General features: G+C 52.9%; 2 protein-coding genes across 14 annotated transcripts in view; one reads left to right on the forward strand and one right to left on the reverse strand.

Annotated features, from left to right (window-relative positions):
- The window catches only part of TMEM63C (transmembrane protein 63C), a 115,143-nt gene extending 99,328 nt beyond the window's left edge, over nucleotides 1-15,815 (forward strand). For 10 of the 11 annotated variants that reach the window (XM_078335506.1, XM_035261143.3, XM_035261148.3 and 7 more), the window contains 8 exons: nucleotides 1,339-1,425; nucleotides 2,726-2,791; nucleotides 4,444-4,606; nucleotides 4,898-5,003; nucleotides 5,421-5,588; nucleotides 8,072-8,181; nucleotides 9,857-9,928; nucleotides 12,982-15,815. In XM_078335506.1, the coding sequence (XP_078191632.1) occupies nucleotides 1,339-1,425; nucleotides 2,726-2,791; nucleotides 4,444-4,606; nucleotides 4,898-5,003; nucleotides 5,421-5,588; nucleotides 8,072-8,181; nucleotides 9,857-9,928; nucleotides 12,982-13,182 (973 nt within the window). In that variant the 3' untranslated portion in view covers nucleotides 13,183-15,815. Of the gene's footprint in view, nucleotides 1-1,338; nucleotides 1,426-2,725; nucleotides 2,792-4,443; nucleotides 4,607-4,897; nucleotides 5,004-5,420; nucleotides 5,589-8,071; nucleotides 8,182-9,856; nucleotides 9,929-10,093; nucleotides 10,374-12,981 lie in introns of those variants that run through there. The other variant, XM_035261144.3, reaches the window with a different exon arrangement.
- Nucleotides 643-23,473, reverse strand: NGB (neuroglobin). Of its 3 annotated transcripts, none has more exons than XM_054240239.2 (5): nucleotides 23,066-23,473; nucleotides 21,575-21,686; nucleotides 20,503-20,622; nucleotides 18,315-18,452; nucleotides 643-4,571 (listed from the first exon to the last, which is right to left on the reverse strand). In XM_054240239.2, the coding sequence occupies exons 1-4, from the start codon at nucleotides 23,152-23,154 to the stop codon at nucleotides 18,318-18,320; spliced, it is 456 nt and encodes a 151-aa protein (XP_054096214.1). In that variant the 5' UTR covers nucleotides 23,155-23,473; the 3' UTR covers nucleotides 643-4,571; nucleotides 18,315-18,317. The 3 variants fall into 3 exon arrangements, with proteins under 3 accessions (XP_054096214.1, XP_035117054.1, XP_054096213.1); XM_035261163.3 differs by lacking the exon at nucleotides 643-4,571 and adding an exon at nucleotides 17,309-17,696; XM_054240238.2 differs by lacking the exon at nucleotides 643-4,571 and adding an exon at nucleotides 17,833-17,962.
- Nucleotides 23,474-26,637: the final 3,164 nt, after the last annotated feature.

The raw sequence follows: 26,637 nt of genomic DNA on the forward strand, positions 1-26,637 counted from the left end.
GAGAAAAGACTCGTGTGGGACAGGCGATAGACTGCTGTGGCCACACAGAGTGGCCCACGAGCTCACTGTGGCTGTCATCACATATGGCTCACACCATGCCAACCTTCGACCCAATCAGGAGCTTTCCCATTTGTTAGCCTTGACGGTTCTATGGTGGCAGCTCACTGGGTAGAAAGTATTTGCCATACTCTGGGCAGGTGGCACTACTTTGGCTTGAAGGCTGAATGTATCTCAAAAGTTGTTTCCTGCACCAAAAGTTCCTACCATTCCACCAGGCAGCAAGCCAAAAGGTTTGTCCTAACAGAAAGCCTTCCTGGCCTTTCCTCTGGCCAAGAACAAGACTTATATTGATCACTGACACTCTGCAGGGATTTTGCATATTCTTGGTAATGTCTCTTTAACGCAGAGATGTCAACTATGTGGCACATCTGTGCCTTCCCATCCCTTCCCATGCCCAGCACAGATATCACAAGTCGATCATGCTGTTCTTTCCTGCTGCTCCCAGATGCAGCACAGCTCACAGTGGTGTATGGAGATGGCGGTATGCATGATCAAACCCATTTTCCAGCCCAGACCTCTACTCTACATACGTCTGTATTAGTTCATTTTCACACTGCTGATAAAGACATCCCGGAGACTGGGTCATTTAGATAGGAAAAAAGGTTTATTGGACTTACAGTTCCACATGGCTGGAGAAGCCTCACTATCATGGTGGCAGGCAAGGAGGAGCAAGTCACTATCATGGAAGCAGGCAAAGAGAGCTTGTGCAGGGAAACTCCCTCTTATAATACCATCAGATCTCACAAGACTTATTTGCTATCATGAGAACAGCATGGGAAAGACACACCCCCATAATTCAGTCATCTCCCACTGAGTCCCTCCCATAGCTCATAGGAATTATGGGAGCTACAAGGTGAGATTTGGGTAGGGACACAGAACCAAACCATGTCAGCATCTCTCTTCCTCTCTATTTTTCTTTTTTTGAGATGGAGTCTTGCTCTGTTGCCCAAGCTGGAGTGATGTGGTGCAATCCCAGCTCACTACAACCTCTGCCTCCTGGGTTCAAGCATTTCTCCTGCCTCAGTCTCCCAAGTAGCTGGGATTACAGGCGCGTACCATCACACTCAGCTAATTTTTGTATTAGTAGAGATGAGGTTTCACCATGTTGGTAAGGCTGATCTCAATCTCCTGACCTTATGATCTGCCTCAGCCTCCCAAAGTGCTGGGATTACGGGCGTGAGCTACCGTACCTAACTCTTCCTCTCTATTATGTAGTTAGGCCCTTGGTTCTTCTCAGGCCATCCCCACTGATGAATATCTCTCTTCGTTTCCTTCTAGATCAAGTCAGAACCTGGTCATGGTACACAAGTGCTACATCTTTCTGGTATTCATGGTGGTCATTCTGCCCTCTATGGGACTGACCAGGTACCATACTTCCAATTATCCCTCCTGTCTTAGCCAGGCTCTCCTTAGGGTTAAGACCTCCTCCTTCAGATACTGAGGCCTGCCTGTGGTTGCTGCAAACCTACTCCTCAAATGACAGCCTTGTGCCTGTCATGGGTGTAGCATGAGCCAGGCTTCATACAAGCACTAACGTGTCAGCCATGAACTTGGCCAACATAGAGCTTATCATCTGGCTGGGGACACAAGGCATGCTTGCCAGCTGACCAACAGCCCCACATGGGAACAACACAGCCAAAAAGCTGTAGAAATTCAGAGAGGGAGAGAGTACTGTGAGAGACACGAGTGGGTACTGAGAGAGACACGAGTGGGTACTGAGAGAGACACCAGTGGGTACTGCAAGAGACACAAGTGGGTACTAAGAGAGACACGAGTGCGTACTGCGAGAGAAATGAGTGGGTACTGTCAGAGACATGAGTGGGTGCTGTGAGAGGCACGAGTGAGTACTGCGAGAGACATGAGTGGGTACCGTGAGAGAAATGAGTACTGTGAAAGACCATGAGTGAATACTGTCAGAGAAATGAGTAAGTACTGTGAGAGACATGGGTAAGTACTGTGAGAGACATGAGTGAGTACTGTCAGAGAAATGAGTAAGTACTGTGAGAGACATGGGTGAGTACTGTGAGAGACATGGGTGAGTACTGTCAGAGAAATGAGTAAGTACTGTGAGAGACATGGGTGAGTACTGTGAGAGACATGAGTGAGTACTGTGAGAGACATGGGTGAGTACTGTGAGAGACATGGGTGAGTACTGTCAGAGAAATGAGTAAGTACTGTGAGAGACATGGGTGAGTACTGTGAGAGACATGGGTGAGTACTGTGAGAGACATGAGTGAGTACTGTGAGAGACATGGGTGAGTACTGTGAGAGACATGGGTGAGTACTGTCAGAGAAATGAGTAAGTACTGTGAGAGACATGGGTGAGTACTGTGAGAGACATGGGTGAGTACTGTCAGAGAAATGAGTAAGTACTGTGAGAGACATGGGTGAGTACTTTGAGAGACATGAGTGAGTACTGTGAGAGAAATGCTTGCTCACAGTTTTGCAAACTGGCCCAGGTTTGCTGGAGGAGGTGGCTTCTTGAACTCAAAGGCCAAAGGGTTCGGGACAGGACAGCCCAGCAATAAGAAGGCAGAGTGGAAGTGTGGACTGGCCAGCTGGAATAAAGCAAGGGTCTTTGGAGGTTGGGCAAGGGAGGATGGTTGAACCCTCAGCCTTAGCTCAGGTTTGCTAACTAACAGGCCTGCCTTGTTTTTGCTTCTAGTTTGGATGTCTTTCTTCGCTGGCTCTTTGACATCTACTATCTAGAGCAGGCCTCCATCAGGTTCCAGTGAGTACTCCCACATGTCCACCAGGGCTGCTGTGTGCACTCACTGAAGTGGGTATACGTGCTCTGCCCTGAGTCCAGCACCCAAATTTGCTCACAGAAGTGTGGACAAATGCTTGTGAACTTCCTCACTGAGCAGACTCATTACCTTTCCTCTGCTAAGATCTCTTCGGCAATCTGGTTAATCCCAGGGACTCCTTCTCAGAATGACGTTTTTGAAATAATTGTATATTCACAGGAAGTTGTCCCAAACCAGTGTGGGGGTGGGTGTTTCATGAGCCCTTTATGCAGTGTCCCCCAGTGGAAGCATAATTCTAGTGCAATAGCAAAACCAGGATATTGACACTGGTCCGATCTGCAGAGCTTATTCAGATTCTGCCAGTTTTACATGTGCTCGGAATGATGTCTTTACATGCACAAAATACATGGATTACAAAGAAAACCAATTATACTGAATTATAGTTATCAAGATATTTCAAAAATCAAATTTTTGACATAGTTTTTATAAACGCATCAATAACAAGATATTGCTTTTTTTTTGAGACCAAGTCTCATTCTGTCACCCAGCTGGAGTGCAGTGGTGCAATCTCGGCTTACTACAACCTGTACCTCCAGGGTTCAAGCAATTCTCCCACCACAGCCTCCTGAGTAGCTAGGATTACAGGAGAATGCCACGATGCCAGGCTAATTTTTATATATTTAGTAGAGATAGGGTTTCACCACACTAGCAATGCTGGTCTCAAACTCCTGGCCACAAGTGATCTGCCCACCTTGGTCTCCTAAAATGCTGGGATTACAGGCATGAATCACCACGCCCAGCTGATATTGCATTTTTTATATAGGTGAGCTAAAGTTACATTTTACTTCTTAAAAACATCAGTATAAAAGCTGATATGACTTATGGGATAAGAACATTAAACTGGGGGGGGATCTTCAACAAAGTAACATGCAGACCATGTGGGACATTCTGCCAGTTTCAAATTTTTTTGTTTTTATGGTAACAAGTGTTGAGAATCCCAATTTTCAAAGACATGCAATGACATGCAAACTTCCATAACTTGCTCTATAAGGCAAGGATCAGAATTCTCCAAGATATTTTTTAGTAGAGATGGGGTTTCGCCATGTTGGCCAGGCTGGTCTCAAACTCCTGACCTCAGGTGATCCACCTGCCTCAGCCTCCCAAAGTGCTGGGATTACAGTTGTGAGCCACCATGCCCTGCCATGTTGCCCACATTCTTCATGCAAGAAAATGCCAAATTTCAGTTGGAGATTCATAAAAATAAAGATGTTATTTTTTTCCCATCCTAGTTTACAGACCCCCAGAAACCCACTCATGGATTCTCCAGAGTCTCTGGACCTGGGTCAGACACCTTGCTTTGGATCAAGCCAATGCATGTATCCCCTAACACATCCAGGCTTTATGTGGTTCCCGCCCCTCCCTGCTCAGTGGCCTGCTTGTTAACTTAATTGGGTTGGGGACATACGTATTATAGGAGAGAGAGAGAGAGAGAAGAAATGTTACTCTCTGTCTGTTTCTGTATCTCCACCCCCACTCCCATTTCCTCTGCTGCTCTCCTCTCTCTCCCCGCTTTCAACGTCTCTCCTTTTCCCCCCCATGACTTCTGTCCCCACCCACCCTCTCCCCGACTGCCCAGGTGTGTGTTCCTGCCAGACAATGGCGCTTTTTTTGTCAACTACGTGATCACGGCAGCTTTACTTGGCACAGGCATGGATCTGCTGCGTCTAGGGTCACTCTTCTGGTACAGCACCCGCCTCTTCTTCTCTAGATCAGAGCCAGAGAGAGTCAACATCAGAAAGGTACAGGCTGGCCCTTCACAGAGCACAACCCTCAGTTTCCCTTGGGAGGGTGACAGGGATAGGGCCTGCTAGAAGCATCAAGAGGATTGAGGTGGGAGGGATGGTGAGGATGGGTGGTGGGGGGGCACCTTGGTCTCCCGGGCTGGAAGGGAGGCTGCCTCCCTTGGTCTCCAGGGCTGGAAGGGAGGCTGCCTCCAGGCCTGAGCTGCCAGGAGGCTGACAAGGAACCACAGAAGTAGCCAAGACAAGGGGACTGGGCCACCTGAGGGTGACACCTGCCTTCTGCCCCAGAACCAGGCCATCGACTTCCAGTTTGGGCGTGAGTACGCATGGATGATGAACGTGTTCAGCGTGGTGATGGCGTACAGCATCACCTGCCCTATCATTGTGCCTTTTGGTGAGTCATCTCTGAGGCATGCCCAAGGGCTGCACACCCACAGATGGGGAGGAGAAATTGAGCCCCATAATATCAGCCACCTCCTGGAGCACAAAGAAACCTGTGATGGGGAGGTGTCAGGGCTAAGGCCAAGCTGGGGGTGCAGGGGAGCTGAGGTTGGATGGCTGCTGACAGGAAATGTTTGCTGAATGAATGCATGAGTGAATGACTCTTCATCAAGCTGGAAGAATCAGTTCTGGGGGCTCAAGGGAAGCTGCTGGCCCCAGAGGTCAGCACCATGGAGCTCCCCCAACCTATCCTTGGCTGGTGTGACTCTGACAGCCCTGGATCTGGCTTCTCAGGCCTGTGGAGACATTGGAGCCACAAAGGTCCTGACTTGAAGGGGCCACTGAGTAAATCTCTGCCTTTGGCCCCCAGGGCTGCTCTACCTGTGCATGAAGCACCTGACGGATCGCTATAACATGTACTACTCCTTCGCACCCACCAAGCTGAACGAGCAGATCCACATGGCCGCTGTCTCCCAGGCCATCTTCGCACCACTCTTGGGTCTGTTCTGGATGCTGTTCTTCTCCATCCTGCGGCTGGGTAGGTATCGAGCCTGCCTGGAGACCCCACCTCCGCCTGCCCCACTGCTCTGTGAGTTCCTCAACACTGACCCTGTTACAGGAGAAAAACCCAGGTGGGGCAAGATGCTGCTCACCAGACCTGGCCACATTCAGTGACTTCTCTGGGCCTGAAGGGCCTGTGTTCGAGTCTCAGTAGATCTTCGAGGCTAAGAGGAGGGCCTGGACCAACATGGTCCACAGGTGTGACTCTGAGTTTCCAACACTCAGGGAGGGAAACCTCATACTCCTTCATTCTAACTCCAGACGCTCAGGAAATAGAATATCAGCTATTGGGAAGCTTGGTTCCCATGACAGTTCCTCTGGGATCCTATAAGATGCCTGGTTTTTTGTTTTGTTTTATTTTTTAATTTTATTTTTTGAAACAGGGTCTTGCTCTGTTGCCTATGCTGAGGTGCAGTGGTGCAATCACAGCTCACTACAACCTTGACCTCCCAAGCTCAAACAGTTCTGTCACCTCAGCCTCCCTGGTAGCTGGGACGACGGGCATGAGCCATCATGACAGGCTAATTGTTTTTAATTTTGTAGAGATGAGGTCTCACTATGTTGGCCAGGCTGGTCTCAAATTCCTAGGCTCAAGCAATCCTCCCGCCTAGGCCTCCTAAAGCACTGGAATTATAAGTATGAGCCACCACGCTCAGTGGTAGATGCCTGGTTTTGGGGGTTGCCAAAAACCCAGAGAGGAACCAGACACTGCAGTAGAGGCCAGCCTTTACCTCACACTTTAGCTTCACAGAGCTGCTGTCCCTGCCCAGGGGAGCTCAGAGACACCCTCCTGGAAGCAGTCCCTGCAGGCCACAGATTAGAAATCCCTCAGCTTTCTCCCCTTGCAGGCACCTGTGCCCCCCAGCAATCCCCAGCCCCACTGCCCTTCCCTCAGGACACTTGACCTTAACCTTCTTAGTGGTGGGAGAAGGGAGAGGTGGCATTTTCTTTTCTCTCCCTGTCATTCCCCCTGGGCTTCAGTCTTGCCAGGCTGAAGGTCTGGAAAGACAGAAGCTGAGTTAAATTCCAAGGTGGTGAGAAGAGGTGGTGTTTTCTTTTCTCTCTCTGCCACGGTGGCACCCATGGGGTTGACTCTCAGTCACACATGTGGCTTACCCATTTGCTGTCACCCCCAGCGGCTTATCCCTGCCTTTCCCTGCCACCTCTCAGACTTCATTTATTTTTCCATAGTGCTTTTTTCTAAGAATAAAGGACTGCATGTTTATTATGAAAAATAGAAAAAAATATATGAAGACTAACATGTAAATAACCCATCATCTCACCCAGAGCCGGGTGTCTCTTATCCCCAGCCCCACTTCCAGGCATGCGCGTTAGGTGGGAGCGGGGAGCGTCCAGAGGCAGCTGTTGGTCTGTTGTTACTTTACAAAACTGTGATCATCCACATTGTATCATTCAGTCCTGTACCCTGAGGTTTTGTACTGAACGCAATGTTCTGAGCAATTTCCAAGGCTGTTAAAAGACTGAACGTGTAAATGTCTTTCAGTGGTTGCGAGTTTTAGTCCGTTCTCCATGATTGGATATTGAGATTTACCATTTTTTGCTACTATAAAAACACTGCAGTAAGCATCATTAAGCAGTGACCTTTGACTGTAAAGCGTGATTTTAAAAATATTTACTTAGTTAAAAACTGCTGCCGTAAAAAAAGGGACCAAATAGGCCGGGCGCGGTGGCTCACACCTGTAATCCCAGCACTTTGGGAGGCCGAGGCGGGTGGATCACGAGGTCAGGAGATCGAGACCATCCTGGCTAACACAATGAAACCCCGTCTCTACTAAAAATACAAAAAATTAGCTGGGCATGGTGGCACACACCTGTAGTCCCAGCTACTCAGGAGGCTGAGGCAGGAGAATCGCTTGAACCCGGGAGGCGGAGGTTGCAGTGAGCCAAGATCACGCCAGTGTACTCCAGCCTGGGTGACAGAGCGAGACTCCCATCTCAAAAAAAAAAAAAAAAAGGTGGGGGTACCAAATATTCCCAAATGCAATGTAGGTGACTTTTACCTTCTAGATGTCCTCTCTGTGCCATCAGCAGAGATAACTGAGCATGCTCACTTCAAAAGGCCTTTCAGGGAAAGGTGTAGGTCAGAGATGGTGTTGGGGGCACTGGCGGAAATGGTCACTCATAGATACTTCCCAGGGACCGTGGTGTTGGAGGTTACTGTCAGGTCAGGAAGGATATGTTGAACGGGCACTGAAGTGGGTACTGAAGTCAATTAAAATATTTTATCATGGACTCCACAAGATGCCAAATTCTAAACTGGTCAAATAGACAAAGGGATGATCTTATTGTGTCAGATTCCTTGATGCCATTGTTATCAGAGCAGGACTAGGCAAGGTCAAAGTCCTCACGGTGGTGTGTCACGGTCCCCAGGCATCTGCCTGTTGAGGTGGCATCTCAGCTGGCAGACTCCTGCCCATGGTCCTTTCTTCTCTTTGGCAGGCTCTCTCCATGCCATCACCATCTTTTCCATGTCCACCCTCCTCATTTCCATATCAATTGCCTTTGTTGGCATTTTTCTGGGAAAGCTTCGGATGGCCACCGACTATGAGGTGAGTTGCCAGCCTGCCCTTCCTCCACTGGTTCTCCTGGTCCCCAGGGTACAGAGCTGTAGGATACCCTCCAGGCCTGGGCTCCCATAGCACCAGAGGACAAAAGGGTCTTGCCTTTCTCTCTGACCATAGAGCATAGAGCCCAGCGTGAGTGCATTCATGCCTTGCACCAACTTAGACCCTGTCCCCTCTCCAGAAGACAACTGTCCTCTCCTTTTCTGCCCTCTGACACCAAACTGCTGGCCGCTCCTTCCTGCGATGTGAGTCCAGTGAAGCCACTGAGCTGTGAGCCTCCAAGGACTGGACGCTAAGAGAGATGATGGAGCAAAGGAGGTTGTCAGGGGAGCTGATAATGAACCCGAAAAGGGGGATTATCGTTTTCTCTCCTTTAAGACCCCAGGCTGTTGAACTTGAGGCTGTCATGCTTGGAGGTGGCCCCTGCCCCACATGACTCCTTTGGCTGTTGGCAGAGGGCCCAGCCTACTCATTAGGAGAGGGGAGCCAATCCATGCCCTTTTAGAGCCATGCCAACAACTGTGTGTTCCAGCTCAGCATTTTCCAGAAAGGATGTCTATCCTTGGGCACTGGAGTGATTTCCAGTGGATCACAACATAATTTTTCATTTTTCATGGTTATGTATTTAACATTAACTTTCTGCTTATGACAACTGACACAGTTTCTGTTTATAATACTGAATCATTTCCTTTTTTTTTTTTTTTTTGATGAAATCTCACTCTGTCTCCCAGGCTGGTGTGCAGTGGCATGATCTCAGCTCACTGCAACCTCTACCTCCTGGGTTCAAGCAGTTCTCACCTCAGCCTCCGAGTAGCTGGGATTGCAGGCACCCACCACCACGCCTGGCTAATTTTTGTATTTTTGGTAGAGACAGAGTTTCACCATCTTGGCCAGGCTGCTCTTGAACTCCTGACCTCATGATCCACCCACTTCAGCCTCCCAAAGTACTGGGATTACAGGTGTGAGCCACTGCGCCTGGCCAAATCATTTCCTTTTTTAATGAATATATGTAAAGGAAAAGAAGCTGATTTTAAGAACTGACACCTGACTGAGCCAGAGGAGGGACTTGGAGGAGGATCTCCTTGCTTCTGATGTCTCTGTGTCCAGGGCTCTGGGCACGAGCGCCCACTGCCCTCTCTGCCCAGCCTTCCTCTTCCATGCCTGGCTGGAGCACCACTTAGTGAAGGGCCAGCGTGAATGACCCACTGTCTCTGTCTTTCTAATACAGCAGCATCATGTGCTTGGGTTGCCCAAGTGTCCACTCTAGAGAAGGAGGATGCGGGAACCTAGGCTGCATTGGTATAGGATTCTTTCCAAACTAGAAGGGAAGCCACAGGAGGAAAGACAACAGTGCTGAAGTCAAGGCTTCTCCTGGAGTCTAAGCAGGCTTGTCTTTGAACCTGTCCCACTTCTGCTTACTTCCCCCGATGATGGTCCTTGGGAATAGAACATTCCAGAAGGGACTCCCTAACATCCCAGCCCTCTCTCTGTCCCCCTGAACTTCAGTCTTGCCAGGCTGAAGGTCTGGAAAGACAGATTAGTTGAGTTGAGTTCCAAGGTGGTGAGAAGCCCAGGTGTGGGCTTGAGGATCCTCTGGATGTGGGGGGAGGAGCAAAGAGCAGACCCCCATCCAGTAACCCACTACCTCTCCCTGCGGCAGCCCGAGGAGGAGGAGATCCAGACAGTGTTTGACATGGAGCCAAGCAGCACCTCCTCCACGCCCACTTCCCTCGTGAGTCCTGAGTCTCGGGGACAGGTCGGGAGGGCGGTGCTTGCAAGGGTGGTCTGCTCCAGTGGCATTCTGGGGGACACCAGCATTTGATGCCCATTCTGGGCATAGGGGAGGAGATGGGGGACCCCTGGGCTCCCTCCTCTGATGCAGCAGGACTTGGCCCAGGTCAAAATGCTGCCGTGGCCCTGGCTGAAGAGTGGGGAAAAGAGAAGAGCCACCATGTACTCGGCATTGTCTGGAAGCCACCCAGAGAGCACCTACTTGGTCAGGGAGGCCCAGACCTCAGCGACCTCTGTCATGTAGATGCAGGGGGGCCTGCTGAGGCTTGGTCTCAGGACGCAAGGCTGCCCCCGAGGGCACAGGTGCAGGCAAAGCGACGCAGACAGAGCTTCTGGGAACTATTAGAAATCTGCACTGATGGTAAGGCAGGGATGCTGAATGAGCGAGCCAGTCTGCCTGCAGAGAGGCTGGCTCGGAGTGCAGGGCCACCAAGGCACACACTGAGCTGGGTACTGGGGTCAGCCTGTGCCCCAAGGCCAGGGCACCTCGGAGGAGTCTGAAGAAGGGTGACAGCCAGCCTGGCACTCAGTGAAATCATCCCAGAGGAAGGAGCTTCAAATCGGACCCCAGGAATGGGCATATGGGATGCCAAGTGAAGTAGGGTGTGGGGCAAGAGCTTTCAAGGACGAGGAGCAGCCTGTGGAAAGCCCTGGACGATAGACCATAGCTTGGGGACTGAAGATAGCTTTCAGCATGGTGGAAACGCAGAGTGGACAGCAGGGCCCTAGGGGAGCTGAGGCTTTCTTTAGTCATGGGCAGAGCTGGGTGTGAGCGCACAGTGACAGAGCACAGACAACACAGCAGCAGGGGGCCAGAAGTCACCGGAGGGCCAGGTTTCCTCACTTTGAAAAACCCTACATACAGGCACAGATTACCTCTGAGAGGGGACAGGAGAAAGTGCTTCGATAATGAAGAGACGACCAGGATTTCAGAGCGAGAAAGTCTCTTTTCCTGGGACCCTTCCAAAAGGATCCCTCTTGGAATATTGTTAGCAATAAGGGTTTGAAATCCTCTTATGAGCCTGGCGCTTTGCTGTTTTCCCTCTTAATCTTTTGGTAAACTCACACAGTAGGGTTTTCATCCCCAAATGGAGGCTCAGAAGATCAGTCAGTGTAGACTCCAGGGCACCAAGCAAGGAAGTGTCAGGACAAAGTTCAAACCAGGTCCATCTGATTCTAAACCCTATGCTTTTAAAACATATGACTAAGATTTATTTTTTAAATCTTGCCTTATTACAACAGGTCTGTGTGAACATTGTGCATCGTTACGGGGAGGGGAAAGGATAAGCAGAAATAAGGAAATAAAAAGTCCATATTCCCACACCCAGAGATGACCACCGATAGTGTACATTCCTCCAGATATGTATATGTTATGATCTCTTTCAGATAATTGTATGTGATTTACATTTGCTAAAATGAAATAGTAGTGCACATACCGTTTTATGAGACCAACGCACTGCCCACGGTCCTACGAGGGCAACAACACATACTGTTTTATAACCTTTTTTTTTTTTTTTTTTTTTTGAGACAGTCTTGCTCTGTTGCCCAGGCTGGAGTACAGTGGCACCATCTCAGCTCACTGCAACCTCTGTCTCCTGGTTTCAAGTGATTCTCCTGCTCAGCCTCTTGAATAGCTGGGATTACAGGCACCTGCCACCACATCTGGCTAATTTTTGTCTTTTTAGTAGAGACAGGGTTTCACCATGTTGGTCAGGCTGGTCTCCTGACCTCAGCTGATCCACCCACCTCAGTCTCCCAAGGTGTTGGGATTATAGGTGTGAGCCACTGCGCCTGGCCTATAACCTGCATTTTTAGTGAACAGTGTCTTTCCACATATATAAATTTCTGATCTCTTCGAATATCCAGTACATATTCAAATTGCCCTAATTGTTCCAGAAGGATCTTTTAGAGCTTGTCCAAACCAATATTAAATCTAGTACCTGTGCATCAGGGGTTCATGTCCCTTTTATTTTAGCACAGTCCCTTTTAAATGACCTGGAGAGACCAAGCCAGTAGTCCTGCAGAATATTCCACCTGGATTTTTCTGGCTGTTCATGATGTCTTATGACGGGTTCCATGATCTCCTTGTATTCTCTGAGCAATGGAAGTTAGATCTGATGGCTCGATGGATTCAAGCTCAACATGGGGCTAGAGCACATTACAGGTAGTGCTGCAGTTTACACCCAGAGAGATGTAACATCCCGTTAATTCCCAGTCATTAATGATGCCAGCGTGACCCTCTCATTAGGGGAATGGCAGATGGATTTTTCCATTGTTCAGTTGACATTTTCCCCTTTATGACCAAAAGGCCATCTCGATGGTTTACTTAGGTGCCATGCACATGTCTAGATTCTTTTGTAGGAAAACTGTTCCTTCCACCAGGGTCACTGGTTTCACTGAAATAATCTCCCACGGGAAAGGTTTATTACATTCCCTAATTACCCATTTTCAAAATAAGGAGATGGTTTAAGAGCCACTTCAGAGGGTGACAATGGCTCTTTTTCCTAATAGTTCTGTGTATTTCTAGTCTGCTGCCCGTCCAGGCATGGAGACCATTCCTGGGTGTGATAGGTTATATGACCAACGTCTCCACTCCCCAGGGTGTTCTGAATGCGCCTCTGAGCTGTATTAGAAAGTGCACTAGTTCAGAAAAGGGGGTCTCTCCAGACCCCAGCAGAGGGGAGCCTCATGTCCCCTCCCCTGGGTGCAGCTTGACTTGGAAGCAAGAGTAAATGAACACGTTCTAAAGGAGCAGTGGACTAGGAGTGTGGAGTCCCGCCACTAAACCAGCCCTGGGAGTGCCCAGATGCTCATTATATGGTCAAGAACAACTAAGTGGGTGAGACAGATAGGACCCAGGCTGCTGGGGAAGAAGGTAGGCTCCAAGGTTTGGAGGAGACGGAGGTGATGGGTTGGCTGTGAGGGGAGAGGGTGTGCCTAGGGCCTTGCTCCAGATGTGACCTCGCTCCTATCTCCTGTCTCTATCCCAAGCAGCTCTATGTGGCCACCGTGCTGCAAGAACCTGAGCTGAACCTGACCCCAGCCTCCTCCCCAGCCAGGCACACCTATGGCACCATGAATAACCAGCCGGAAGAGGGAGAAGAAGAGAGTGGTCTGAGGGGCTTTGCGGGGGAGCTAGACTCGGCCCAGTTCCAGGAAGGGCTGGAACTGGAGGGCCAGAACCAGTACCACTGACTGGGACCTGAGGCCTCCACTGGCGACATGTTGAGGGGCCAGGGGAGGGCCTGGCAGGGGGAGGCAGGAGGGTGGCCTGGACGTCCCCACTACCTCCTGCAGACTTTAAGAAGCCCCCAGTGGAGACATCTGTCACCCCAGCCTTGGGCCACACAGAGGGGGCCCGACCTGCTGCCCAGCTGGAACTGGGAGTGCTCAGCAGTGCTGAGGGAGCCTGGAAAGGGATGGAGGATACAGGCAAGCCCATGTCTTGAGAGAGGTGGCCGGAGCCCCAGCACAGAGACGGAATGCTGGGGTCCCTTCCTGGGGCCAAGATGGAGATGGCGTGCCTAAGGGAGGAGGCAGAAAGAGGCCGCAAAGGCTCTCTGGGGTCATCACCACTCTGCATCAGCTGCCCTTCTAAGGAGCTCCTGCTGCTGCTCCTCGCCCAGCCCCGGCCCATTCCTCCCCTGCAGTCTGAGGAGGCAAAAGTACATGCATGGGGCACATTAACAGGACACGGAAGACCACCTCATCACGGGGCTCCCTGCACAGGCAGCTGTAAAGAGTTTCTGCACCCTCCTGAGCAAGAGGCAATGAAAAGCATAGACCTGAGAAGAGGTAACTTCACCCTTTCCTGCTCCTCTGCCCTCTTCGATGTCCCCAGGAGCAGCAGGGCAGAGGTGCTTCTCCTTTCTGTTCATACAAGGGTAGCTAGAGCGTGATCACCTGGAGCTTATCAAAGGAGACCTGCGTGCATTTTTCAGAAGGAAACCTTGGCTAGTCCTTGCTGGGTAACACAGGGTGGAGTGAGATAGAGGTTGAATTCATGGAAGGGGGTCTTCTCCCCTAAACTCTGGGTGGTGGGAAACCAGCTAAAACTCCCCAAGCCCCAGGGTCTAAAGAGAAGACCCTCAAAGCCAAAGATGTGGCCACTAAAAGAGTCTCCTGCCTCCTACCCAGCCGAGTGCCTGGGCCCCCAGCTTGGCTAAGATGGGCAGTACTTTAGGGTTAGAAGCCCATGCTTCAAACTGAGGGACTGACCATCACTTCCTCCCTTCTTTGGGCTGCCCCTGCACCCTGCCCTGAAGACCACCCAAGCGGCTCCAATGTGGCCCTGGTTCAGACACTGCAGATGCTTCAATCATGCTGTCACCCCAGGACTGCCGGGGTTGGGGTGGAGGGAGGGCCACGTACTCCAGGAGAAGCCCTTTCTGGAGAAGCCAGGCTGCCCTCCCAGGACTGCCAGCACCTGAGACCTGGGGGAGCTGAATTCTGAACAGTGCTGGTGACACTCAGAACTTTGCCATTGCCGGGGAGAACCGGCCTCTGCCTCTGGGATGGGCTGTCATCAGGACCACCACGCAGCCCAGCCAGGGAGGACATGAGAAGGGCCAGTGAGGGCCTCAGTGAACCAGAACAAGCCAAGCTGAATGGAGTCTGTGTGCTCCAGGGCCCTCTTCAGCCTCCTCCCAAGGTCTGGGTCCCTGCCACCAACCTGCTGAAGGTTGGCCTCAGGCTTATCTCACTTGAGCGCCACCACCAGGCCCAGGCACATGGCTGCCCTGAACTCAGACCACCTAGCCCTGTTCCTACCCCACCTTTGCCCCACCCCAGCCCCAGAAGCTCGAAGCTTCACCACAGGTGAGAAACCGTGCTCAATGGGCAGAAACTGCTATACCCCCAGGACACGGCCCACATTTTGGCATGGGGGAATCTTAGAGCTTGGGTCTGCTGGGGAGAGGCTGTCTTGCCCATTCCTTGTCCACCTAGGAATAAGGGGGAAATGCTACCTAGCCTGGCCCCTACACACCCAGGCCCCACAGGACCCCTTCCCCCTGGAATTTCACCAAACAACAAGAAGAAAGGACATTCCCAGCAGAGTGGTCAGGCCCAGAAGGAGCTTGGCACGCAGTGGGGAGGTGGCGGTCCCACCAGAAGCTGGCCTGGGGCCTCTCCTTCACTGGGTACAGCTTTCTGGCACCTGCCTCCAGTCCCTGCAGCCCCTGCCGCACTGTGGAAGCCACATATGGAAAAGGTCCTGGCAGACAGTGTGGCAGGATGGCCGGGGGCTTCTCCCTCTGAACCTGGGTCCCTTGCACCTTGGCTCTGAGAGGTGGTGAGAATGTGGGGAGGGTTCCAGAGTCCACTCTTAGGGGAACCAGCAAAGCCCCATGGCAATTGGCTCCATCCGGACCTCCCACGGTCACTGCAGGGCGGTGGGGGGGACATCTTTTAGCCTCCCCCTGACCACATGCAGACCCTCTCAGGCATCTCCTTCCTCTCCCACACCCACCTTGCCCATTGCCCCCCCCACCTATGGCCATCCCATTCCTCCACTAGCCACTTCCCAGCTGCCCCACCCCACTCCATCCACCAAATCATGCCCCCACACTTAATCTTTTAGAAGGAGCTGCCACCCAGGAACCGGTACTGCCTAGAGCCTCCAGGAGGGGCCCCAGTGGCCCCGCACCCGCCTGCCTGACCCTCCGCTGCCCCTGGAAGCAAAGTGCCTGTCAGCAGCGTTGCGTCCTCTGGGGCCCCCGGTGGGGGGTGTGGGCTAACCTTGGCCGCCACCACTAAAGGAATGTGCCAGAATGCTGAATCTTCTTGTTAATGCTATGACTGTGCCTTGAATAAACGAGTCCTCCCAATCTCTACTGGCCCCTGTCTCTGCCTCTGCCTCTGGGCCAGTGTGGTCTTGCTCTGCTGTGCAGGCGGAGAGAACTTTCTGGTCCTTGAGCTACCGGGAAGCCAGCAGGGCAGCCCCGAGGAGCCGCAGAAGTCCCTGGTGAGTGCTGAGCTCCATGAACAGGCCACTGGGCTAGGCTAGTGGCCAAACTTCAAAACACACAGATTTGGCCGGGCATGGTGGCTCACACCTGTAATCCAAGCACTTTGGAGGCCAAGGCAGGCAGATCACCTGAGGTCGGAAGTTCAAGACCAGCCTGACCAACGTGGTGAAACCCTGTCTTTATTAAAAAAAAAAAAAAAAAAACATTTTAGGTGAGACCCCAGAAGGAGCAGCAGACAGGGCCCAGGTCTTCAAGGGGATGCAGTGGGGGGCTTGGGGATAGGGAAGGCGGAGGCTAGATTGGCACCAAGAAAGTTGTGGGGCAGCCAGGTGGGATAAGAAACACCCTTTAGCAGCGGGACGTAGTGGCTCACAACTGTAATCCCAGCACTCTGGGAGGCTGAGGCGGGCAGATCACCTGAGGTGGGGAGTTCAAGACCATCCTGACCAACATGAAGAAACCCCATCTCTACTAAAAATACAAAAAATTAGCTGGTATGGTGGCGCGTGCCTGTAATTCCAGCTACTCAGGAGGCTGAAGCAGGAGAATCGCTTGAACCGGGAGGCGGAGGTTGTGGTGAGCCAAGATCGTGTCACTGCACTCCAGCCTGGGCCACAAGAGCAAGACTCCATGCCCACTCAACGCGGCTTCCCCTCCCCCACATCCATGGCTGGCTTTCTAGCCCACCAGCCTGTGGGCTCCAAGCCCCTGACCAATGACCTGCTTCAAACCATGGATTCGTGTAGGTCTGGGTTTAACTAACCCCAAAATGTGTAATGGCATAAACACAAGAGAGGTTTGTCTCTTCCTTGTAAAATTCAAAATGGGTGATTCTGTTTAATGGGCACCTTCCTCCGAGCAGTGATTCAGTGTCAGGACTCCTTTCAGGGGTGGCTCTGCCATGTTCAACACGTGGCCCTCATGGTCTCTGTGAGGTCTGTATCAAAGCCAGCAGAAAGATGACAGAGCATGGAGGAGCATGCAGGAGTTTTGGGGGACCAGGCCTGGGAGTGGCACACACATCTGCATGGTCCAGCAGCCACAGCCCAGCCACACGCCCCACCTAAATGCAAGGGTGGCTGCTGGACATCCAGCTGTGAGCCCAGGAGGAAGAGGAATGGGGTTTGTGGCCTACCAGCCAGTTTGGGCCACAGACCCCTAGCTCCTTCTCTGCCACTGGCTTCCCAGCACCTCCTCCCAGGCCTCTCCCTCCTATTCCACCCACTCTGGCCTTGGACTCCCTGACTCCATCCTCCTATCCTGCTCTGAGATCCGCTCCACTGCAGCTTCATCCGGCACAGACCAAGACCCAAGAAAAGACCAGGCCGAGGGTCAGAGAGGCACACAGAACGTTTGTTTCTCATGAGTTTATAGACCACAGCACAGAGCAAACGGTTGAAGTGCAGACAGCTGGGGTGAGGGCAGAGGCCTCTGCGGCTGCCTTCTCTTCCCTCCAGCTGCCTGAGTACAGGCACAGAGCGGGCCGTGAATCTGAGGCACTGTGGCCTCCCAGTCGCTGCAGGCTGGGGCAGAAAGGAGGGCCAAGGGAGGTGAGACTCACTCCTGCAGGGCTGGGTTGCTGATGAAGGGCTGGGGGAACTCAGGTCTCTCTGGGATGAAGTCGCCCCTCCTTCCTGGCCGGTCCCCAGCCCCACCCCACCTGGCCTGCTAGCTGGGTTCCCACAGCTGCAGAAGAGTCCAGGAGCTCCCTCAGAAGTGCTGAATGAGGGGAAGGGAATGCTGCAGAGGGAAACTGACTGTCAGAGTATCTGCACAGCCCTTGGGACTCAAGTGAGCCCCATTGAGACCCAGGCCCCCTTCCCTTCCCTGGTGGTTCTGATTCGGCTCCCACTGCCTGGGATTCCACCAAGAAGGCTAAAGCTGCTCTTTCTCTTTATTTGTGAATAGCAAGCCGTTCTGGGGCAGGAGAGCAGTGGAAGGGCTGGGAAGGCAGGATGGAAGGTGCTGGAAGCTCGGCCATCTCACCCCCACCTTGGCCTGTGCTCCTGAAGACGCAGGACAGACAGAAGAGCCCCATTCCCTCCCAGCCCCATACCTTCCCGGCTCCATCCCACCTCTGCAACCAAAACACTCCTCATGGGGCCAGAGGAGTGCCAAAAAGGTAAAAAGAAAGGCAGGGAAGACACTATTGGGGATGACAGGACACCCAGAAGCCCCTTCCTGGAGGAAAAGCCACTCCTGCAGTTGGGCTCTGAGAGCTGAGACCCAGTCCTGCCCAGTGTCACCTCTCCAGTCTGGCCAAGGGGACAAGGACCAAGATGCACGGAAGCTTGGGAAGCCTGGGCTACAACAGTACAGACCACAGACAGACAGATGGGGGCCGCCGGGCAGGATCACCTCTTACTCGCCGTCCCAGCCTCGACTCATGGCCTGCACCACCGCCCCGTAGAGCTGGCTCCAGGCAGCCCGAGTGGCTGGTGTGAAGGCAGGACCTAGACACTTCTCCAGCATGTAGAGCAGAGACTCGCCCACTGTCTGCAGAGGCAAGGGGCACCATGTCACTTCCAAAGGCAGGAAGGCACTGCTCCATTCCACAGGCGAGAAAACCCAGGCCTAGTGCTGATTAAGGCTCCTGGGCCTTTTTCTCTCCTGCACAGAGTCCATGCTTCCTGAGCAGGGTCCTGCCCAAATCCCTGGGTATCACATTGTACCCACCTTTCCCTCTAAATGTGAGGCTCTATATCCTTACATTTTTCTTTTCTTTTCTTTTTTGAGACATAGTCTCGCTCTGTCGCCAGGCTGGAGTGCAATGGCGCAATCTTGGTTCACTGCAACCTCTGCCTCCCGGGTTCAAGCAATTCTCCTGCTTCAGCCTCCTGAGTAGCTGAGACTACAGACGCGCACCACCACATCCAGCTAATTTTTGTATTTTTAGTAGAGATGGGGTTTCACCATGTTGGCCAAGTTGGTCTCGATCTCTTGACCTCATGATCTGTCTTCCTCAGCCTCTCAAAGTGTTGGGATTACAGGCGTGAGCTGCCAGCCTGGCCGCCTATCCTCACATTTTTCATCCCACTCTTAGTCTTGCAACCACCCCATGAGTGGGGCCAGGGCATTGCCTGGGACCTCCCAGTTTAGACCAAACCGAGTCATTGTCCCCAGACTTCAGTTTCCTCATCTGCAAGGTAGCAATGATGGGGCTAAAAGCCTGGGCTCTGGAGCCAGATACACCTGAGTTCAGATTCTGACTCCACCCTTCATCAACTGGGTGACCTTCAGTAAGTTATGTAAACTCTCCGAGCCTCAGCCGTTTCATCAGTGATACAGGGAAAGTAGAAGCTCCAACTCCTAGACCTGCTGGGATGATTAAATGGGATAATCCAGAAAAAGCTCTTAGCACAGCATCTGTATACAGGAAACCTACAATGATAATAGGCCAGGTGCAGTGGCTCACACCTATAATCCCAGCACTTTAGGAGGCTGAGGTGGGCAGACCACTTGAGCTCAGGAATTTGAGACCAGCCTGGGAAACATGGCAAAACCCCATCTCTACCAAAAATACAAAAATTAGCTGGGCATGGTGGTGCCTGCCTGTGGTCCCAGCTATAAGGAAGGCTGAGGTGGGAGAACCACTTGAGCCTGGGAGGCTGAGGCTTCGGTGAGCTGTAATCATATCACTGAACTCCAGCCTCGGCGACAGAGCAAGACTGTGTTCCCAAAATAAATAAATAACTAAATAAAAGATAATGGCTCTCATTTGCTATTATTACTCATAATAAAATAAGGTTTATTTATCTCACAAATATTAACTGAATATCAACTGTTGATCAGGCATTGTGCTAGTCCTGGGGATGGAGAGGAGGACATGACCAACACAGCTCCTTCCTCAAGGTGCTCACCATCTGGCAAGGTGACTGGATTGTGTGGCAGACTGTCATATCAGTGGCCCCCAGGATTCATGCCCTGAGTAGGGTCCTCCCACACTGACACTGGGCTTATCCATGTGAATGGCTTTGGACAATGGGACATTAGCAAGAGTGATGAAAGCAGAGGCTCTACAGACCCTTGCACACTGGAGTTTGTCCTCTAAAAACTGCCTCTCAGAACTCAGCTGCCATTCCATAAAGAAGCTCAGCTAGACTAGTGAATGACAACAGGGAGAGAGCTCAAAGGCTGACAGGCCTTGGACATTCTAGCCTCAGTTGAGCTCCCAGCTAAACACAACACACAGGTAATTCCAGCTACACCATGCAGAACAGAAGAGCTGCCCAGCTGAGCCCAGCCATGAGAAACTGGAAAGCATTGTCATAGTTCTAGGTTGTTTGAAAATAGAAAATTGAGCAGACCAGCTAATCTCAAAGGCTCCTTAACTTTTACAGTTTTAAAAGAAGCCATATCAGACAAGAAAACTTGGAAGCTCGGAGAGGTCAAGCGCATGTCGAGGCCACACAGCAGGACAGATGCAGCTCTGGTTATCTAAGGATATGGGAATGGAAGAGAGATAATGGGTGGCTAGGGGAGATCTGGGAGAGAGAAGTGGCCCCAGGTCAGGAGCTCTGGAGAGAGGCAGAGCTCCTTTACCCACCGAGAAGGAGCTGAGCTTCACACCCACTGTCCGGTGCTTCCTGCCCAGGCTGACAAGGTACTCCTCCAGTGAGGACAGGTCTTCCACATTGGTCACTGCAGCATCAATCACGAGCATCACCTGCCAAGGACAAGGCAGCAGTGAAACAGAGAGACTAGAGCAGCCCCAACTGCTCACAATCACAGCCCAAGGCCTGAGGGTCCCAAAGCAAGAGAGGCCAGCAGGACCCTCAGTTCTCCAAGATCAGGGGTCAAAGGCAGCCTGTGTCTACTGCATACAGGGGGCACGCAATATGTGACGGCCAAACTCCTAATGTTACACCCATGAAGGAAGCCTGTCTCCTCTGAGGAACTCATATCTCTAAACATGCCTACTGGGGAGTGTTGTCTGCCTGGGACAAGGAGAAACTGAGGCCCTTTGAGAATCATGAGACTCCAAAAAAGAAAAAAGAAGAAGAAAAATATGGCCGGGGCAGTGGCGCACGCCTGTAATCCCAGCACTTTGGGAGGCAAGGCAGGCATATCACAAGGTCAGGAGTTCAAGACCAGCCTTGCCAACATGGTAAAACCCCATCTCTACTAAAGATAAAAAAATTAGCCAAGCATGGTGGCACACGCATGTAATCCCAGCTACTCGGGAGGCTGAACCACTTGAACCCGGTTGACAGAGGTTGCAGTGAGCTGAGATCACGCCATTGCACTCCAGCCTGGGTGATAGGGTGAGACTCCATCTCAAAAAAGAAAGAAAGAAAGAGAATCATGAGACTCTAAGAAAATCCCAGCCTGGTTTTCATAGGCAGATGGCTCCCAATGGCCAGGATCTGTGCTAACACAACCTATGGGAGCCTGTCATTACCGAGGCTGGGACCAGCTCTCTGAGCACAGGGTAGGAGAAGAGGCTGATTCTGATGTCCCAGACCAATCCAGCCCAGAGGGAAAGGAGCAGATACCCTGCTCCGGGGAACAGGAGGGGAGTAAGACTGGGCCTGGGGCAGAAAGTTAGCTTCCCCATTCTCCACCAGGGAGGGGCTCTGCTGGATCCCAGAGGCCCCTGCAGCTCCACCCACCCTCACCTTCCTGATGTGGTCCAGGAACTCAGGCGAGGAGAGACAGTCTTCTGGACTGGAGAACTGGCGGTAGTTGTACTGGAAGAGGGGTAGCAGATCAGGCTCCAGTGCAAACAGCCTGTGGGTGTGAGGTCCAGGTGTTAGCCCTGGGTGTGAGCCCCTGCAAGCCCCAGCAAGCCCTGGGGCGGGGTGCCAAGCCGGGTCTCAGCTGCAAACTACAGCCGACTCTCGAACCTGGCACTGCTCCCTGGCCAGCTTTGGCTGTGCCCTCCTCATCAAGCCTTCCACTGGCCATGGGCAGCATCCTAGAAAGAGCAATGTGTCCCAGGGCCTCTTACAACACCTGGCACGCAGGAGCCCCTCAGTGAACTGCTGAGGGATGTGATTTGGGACAAGAAGAGGTCCCCAAACAGGAAACCTGGCGTTACATTGTGCAGAGAGAAAAGCCCTTCTCTCTCCTGCGCTGAGTACTTTCCCTGTGGTTAACTTGTAACTGTAGTTCTCACAGTCCTTAGCAGTGGGTACAAGTGTTATCCCAATTTTATGGAGCAGAAAACAGAAGCCCAGGGAGGCTAGAACTTCCCTATGGTCACACAGCTTGGATGTAGCGGAGCTACAGCAGGTGCTTGAAAAAAAAGTGGGCTGGGGGGAGTCCGGAGGCAGAAGCAGAGGCTCTCCTTGGCATTTGGGAGGGATCTCTGGGTAACTGAATTTTTTCCTCTTTTATCTTGGGGGTGGTTTTGCGGAAGCCTGGGCAGAAGTTCTGGACTGCGTGAGGGTGCCAAGGATTGGGAACACCACGGTGAGGGAAGCGGTGCCCCGTTGGTGATGACAGAGGGGTTACCGAGACAGCTAGCTGGGGTTGGAGACTGGCCTCCCCTTCCCCCAGGCCCTGCGCACCCCGCACCCCTCTCCCCTGCCCTGAGGTTCCTGCATCTGTCACCCCTTCCCCGGCGGCTCTCTGAACCTTTCCCGGAAAGGTTTGTCCTGTTGGTTGTCAGGAATCCACACACCTGGAGCCGGACCCCGCGCACTCACACGCGGGCACAGGAGCTCGCCCCGCACACCTCCCCTCCCCGGCCCTCGGGGTACCCCACTGCCCTGGTACCGGCAGCGGGGGCACCCCCGCAGTCGTCACGCAAGTAACCGCAAGGAACACGCAGGAGGCACTAGGCGGGATGGAGGCGCAGCGCCTGGACGGAGGTCCACCCGCCCGGATGTGGGGAGATCCGCGGGAGGGGACCCCGCCCGACCCGGTGAGCCCCGTTGGGAGCAGTGTGCTGCGCTGGTTCGCAAGAGGCGCCCAAGGCAGGGAGAGAGGCAGAGGGGCAGTGCCAGCCGTCGCCGCGCCCCGCTCCTCTGGCGCACATCTGGCAGGCGCCCCAGCGCCCCGGCAGCGGCCAGATTTCCCTCCTCCGGGGCCGGTGCTGCCGCGTGACCCCTTTCCCGCCGAGGCAGCCTCCACCCGCACCCCTGGGGCGCTCGGGCCGCCCTCACCTGGCGAACAGGACTGTGCCGTGCTCCAGAGGGCTGAGGCTCACAGCCCGCCAGCTCTGCCGGATCAGCTCGGGCTCCGGGCGCTCCATGCTGTCCCGGGGACGCGAGGCGCGGGGCTGGGACCCTCTGGGCGCGGGCGCCGTCACCGCACGTGCCGCGCCATCTCCTCACGACGCGGACCCCTCCGTCCCCGGTATGCCCCCCGTGCCTCCGCCCGGTGGGGGCCGTAGCCGCTTCTTCCCTGGCGCGGGAGAGAAGAGGCGCGCGGCCGGCCGTAGGCGGAGGCGCCCCAGCTGTGCTTCCGGGGACCCCGCTCGGACCCTGCGCCCTGCGCCCCGCGCCCCGCGCCCCGCAGTCGGGAGAGCAGCCCCGCCCCGCGCCGCCCGGACTGGGCGCTTTAAAGCCACTGCGGCCCCCGCCCTCTCCAGGCCAGCGAGCGAGCGCGCGCTCCCTCCTCCAGCGACGACCTGGTGGCCCGGGAAAGGCCTGGCCTGCAGAACGTAACTGACGTAGCCGAGGCTCTCCGGGCCTCAGTTTCTCCTCCCGAGCCCCGAGGCCACTGTGTTGAATTGGTGGCCTCAGGTAGGCCCTGCATGCGCCCTCTCTTCACAGACCCCTCCACTCCAGCATTGCCGGAGGCATTTGAGCTTGCCACCTACCTGGCCCGCAGTCTCCTTCCTTCTGCAGGTCAGGCCTGGGAAGGCGGCCTGGGGCGTCTAGCTCTGGGTCTAACTAGGGCACCTGCACACGTTGGGGACCACCAGGGCTTTCAGCCCTAGGGACAGGGCCAAGACCACAGCCTTTTCCAGCCAGGCCTGGGTTTTTTTGAGACTCATCTTTAGAAATCCATGAACTCCAGTTCTAATCCCAGCTCTCCTTGGCCAGGATGGAAACTTATCCCAGCTCCACTTGGCCAGGGTGGAATCTTATCCCAGCTCCGCTTGGCCAGGATGAAATCTTGAGGGGGTTCAGCTCTAAGATTCTCCCATTCCATGATTTAATTTTTATTTGTATTTTTCACCTCTCCCCTCCCGGGGGCCCACCCCACTTCCATGATTTTTAATCTTTTTTTTTTAATGGAAGTACTGTTTAATTTTTTCGATAGAAGTTCAGATGATAGAATCCACGCTCCCCACTCAGGGTGTGCAGTTGGCCACCTGTCAATTAGAACTAAACTTTTCACTTTGAATCAGAAAGTTCCTCAGGCTCCACCCAGTGCTGGTGGCCCAGGTTTGGGAGAGCAAGCCCCTTTCGTCTTCCTTTGTCTCTCATCATTCCCTCAGGAGCCTCCAAGCCTGTCTTCTCTATCAATCCACGATTCTCTGGGCCTGTTTCCTCAGTTGTGCAGCGAGGAGGTTGTGTGGCGCAGTCTCTGGGGCCTTCTAGTCCACCTCCTTTGGTTCCATGGGTACAAGGTGCGTGTGTTCTTGAGCCCCTGGTTCTGAAGAGCTGTGGCTCCATGCCTAGCCCTGTGCTAGACACGGAGTGGTGAGTCCTGGCCTTTAAAATTTCTCCTTCTGGCCCTAAATCAGAACCGAGTGCCTCAGAATTCTTCTTTCCTGCTCCCAGCCATGCCCCTGGAAACCACCTAGTGGTTCTCCCTCTTCCAAGGACTCAGGAGTTTGTGGTGCCTCCTATTCTATTCCCCATTTCCTCACACATCTCTGTGCTGGAGCAGGAGAGCAAGGCTATGAGGCAGCCTGGAAAAGCTGGGATCGTAGGGTCCAAGAGGTCCGCAGGCAGAGCACCAAGGGAGGGGTGCTGCAGGGAGAAGACGTGACTAGACTTCCAACTTGGGGTCTCATGGACCTGCAGCCAGGTTCAGCAGGTCACAGGGCAAGGCCACATGTCACTGGTGACCTTCACTCTTCAGTGCCCAGATGCTCTGTGCAGGCCACTTGGCTGGTGGCCCACTCTACCCAGCTCGTGCTTCTTGCCAGCAGTCTACACTTAGGACCCATCTTGCTTCCTCTCTCCTCTGGCCAGGGTCTGGAGTCTGATGAGGCAGGGGGAGTTAATGGCCATAGCTAGTTAAGTGTAGTCAGCACTCAAACCATGGCTTCACTCTTAGTCTTCCCAGAGCCAGGAGATACACACTAAGATAAGCCAAGCTAAGTGCACTCTATCCCTGCTCCCTTCAAGAACAGCCTGAGAATCTGGATGGGCCTAAGCGACCACAGTGATATATTCCCACCAGTAGACCAAGGGGCTGAGCCCACATTTGAGGGGCTTAGTAAAAGTCACAGGAGCTCTCCTCCAAGTGGGTCATCCAACCAGGGGGCAAGAACCTAGAAGAGAGTTCAAGTACTGTCGCAGAGCCAGTGCTGTCATTGAGGTCTATGTATCATTAATCATAATACAGAGCTGGCATTTATGTCTAGACACTGTTCGGGGCATGTTACTTCATTTCCTCTTTTCTTCCTCACAATAACTCTATGAAGTAGGTGCTATTTATCATACCCTCATTTTACAGCTGAGGAAACAGAGTCAGAGGTTAAGCAACTAGCCCAAATTCACAGTTAATAGTGATGGGGCCAAGATTTGACCTCAGGTCTCTCTGGCCCATCCTGTAGGCCTTCATGTCTCCCTTGCTTTAATGGGCTATGGCCAAGAGCCCTACTCAATAGTTCAGATCAAGCCATGGTCACTGGGTCAGGGTCAGCAGTGTGCTGGAGCCAGCTTTTACACGCCTCTCAAGAACCAGCTGTATGCATCTCTGCAGCTTCTCATTCAGCAACATCAAGTTGGTAGCTTAAAAAAAGAACATGGTGGGAATACACCATGGAAACTGGCAAATGCTATACATACCAGTTTTTCCTCCCAGAGTACCTGTGGTTAAACATCTACCAGCAAACACTGATCTGGGTGCACCTGGGGGAGCCCAGAAAACTAAGGCCTAGAAGAGCAGCTGCTGATGCGTTAAGCAGCAGGTTCACAGAAATGTGCTGTGTCAGGGACCTTGGGCTGAGTGCTCAGGCCTTCTCCCTGGGGTGTCTAGAACTGACAAGCTGTTCTGGGAAGGTGCGTCTAGTCCCAAGACCAGGCTAGACAGTCCTGGCTCTACTATTAACTAATGGTGGGAACTTAAGGCAAGTAATTTAATCTCTCATGGGTAGAATGGGAACAAAACCATCATTGACTTCACTGGGCCTTTATGAGGATTAAATGTCGGAGGTGTGTTGAGACTTTGTAAACTAAGCTGTACCACTCAAGGAAGAGTTATCAGGCCCCTTCCTAACCTGCCTGTGATAGGCATGGTCCATCTCCTGAAGATCCACACGCCCTACTCTCCCCACCAGCCCCACCAGAGGGTGGCTAGGCAGCCCAGAAGACCCCCAGTTCCACAACACAGTGCTACTCCCCTCCCCCACCTCTGTCCAACACTCAGGTCAGCTCCTGCTGCCTTCAGATCCTAACATCACTCCCGCTAACAGGAGACCCCTGTCAAGATGGGGGCCTGGTAGGTAGAATAGCTAGTTGCTACAGTGCTGGGACACTGGGCTGTCTGGGAAGGGGAAAACTTCTTCTTGCACATCTTTCTTTGCCATGTGAGCAGGTTAAAAGAGGACAAT

The sequence above is a fragment of the Callithrix jacchus genome, chromosome 8 (genome assembly GCF_049354715.1).
Source record: "Callithrix jacchus isolate 240 chromosome 8, calJac240_pri, whole genome shotgun sequence".
Classification (NCBI taxonomy): Eukaryota; Metazoa; Chordata; class Mammalia; order Primates; family Cebidae; genus Callithrix; species Callithrix jacchus.

Bases quoted from the DNA above. Each gene is read 5' to 3' on its own strand.
- NGB (XM_054240239.2), bottom strand. From the start codon at position 23,154: ATGGAGCGCCCGGAGCCCGAGCTGATCCGGCAGAGCTGGCGGGCTGTG. The intron at 20,623-21,574 runs GTGAGGGTGGGT...TGTCCTTGGCAG, and splicing joins TCCTGGACCACATCAGGAAG to GTGATGCTCGTGATTGATGC. The intron at 18,453-20,502 runs GTGGGTAAAGGA...TTGCCTCTGCAG, and splicing joins TGAAGCTCAGCTCCTTCTCG to ACAGTGGGCGAGTCTCTGCT.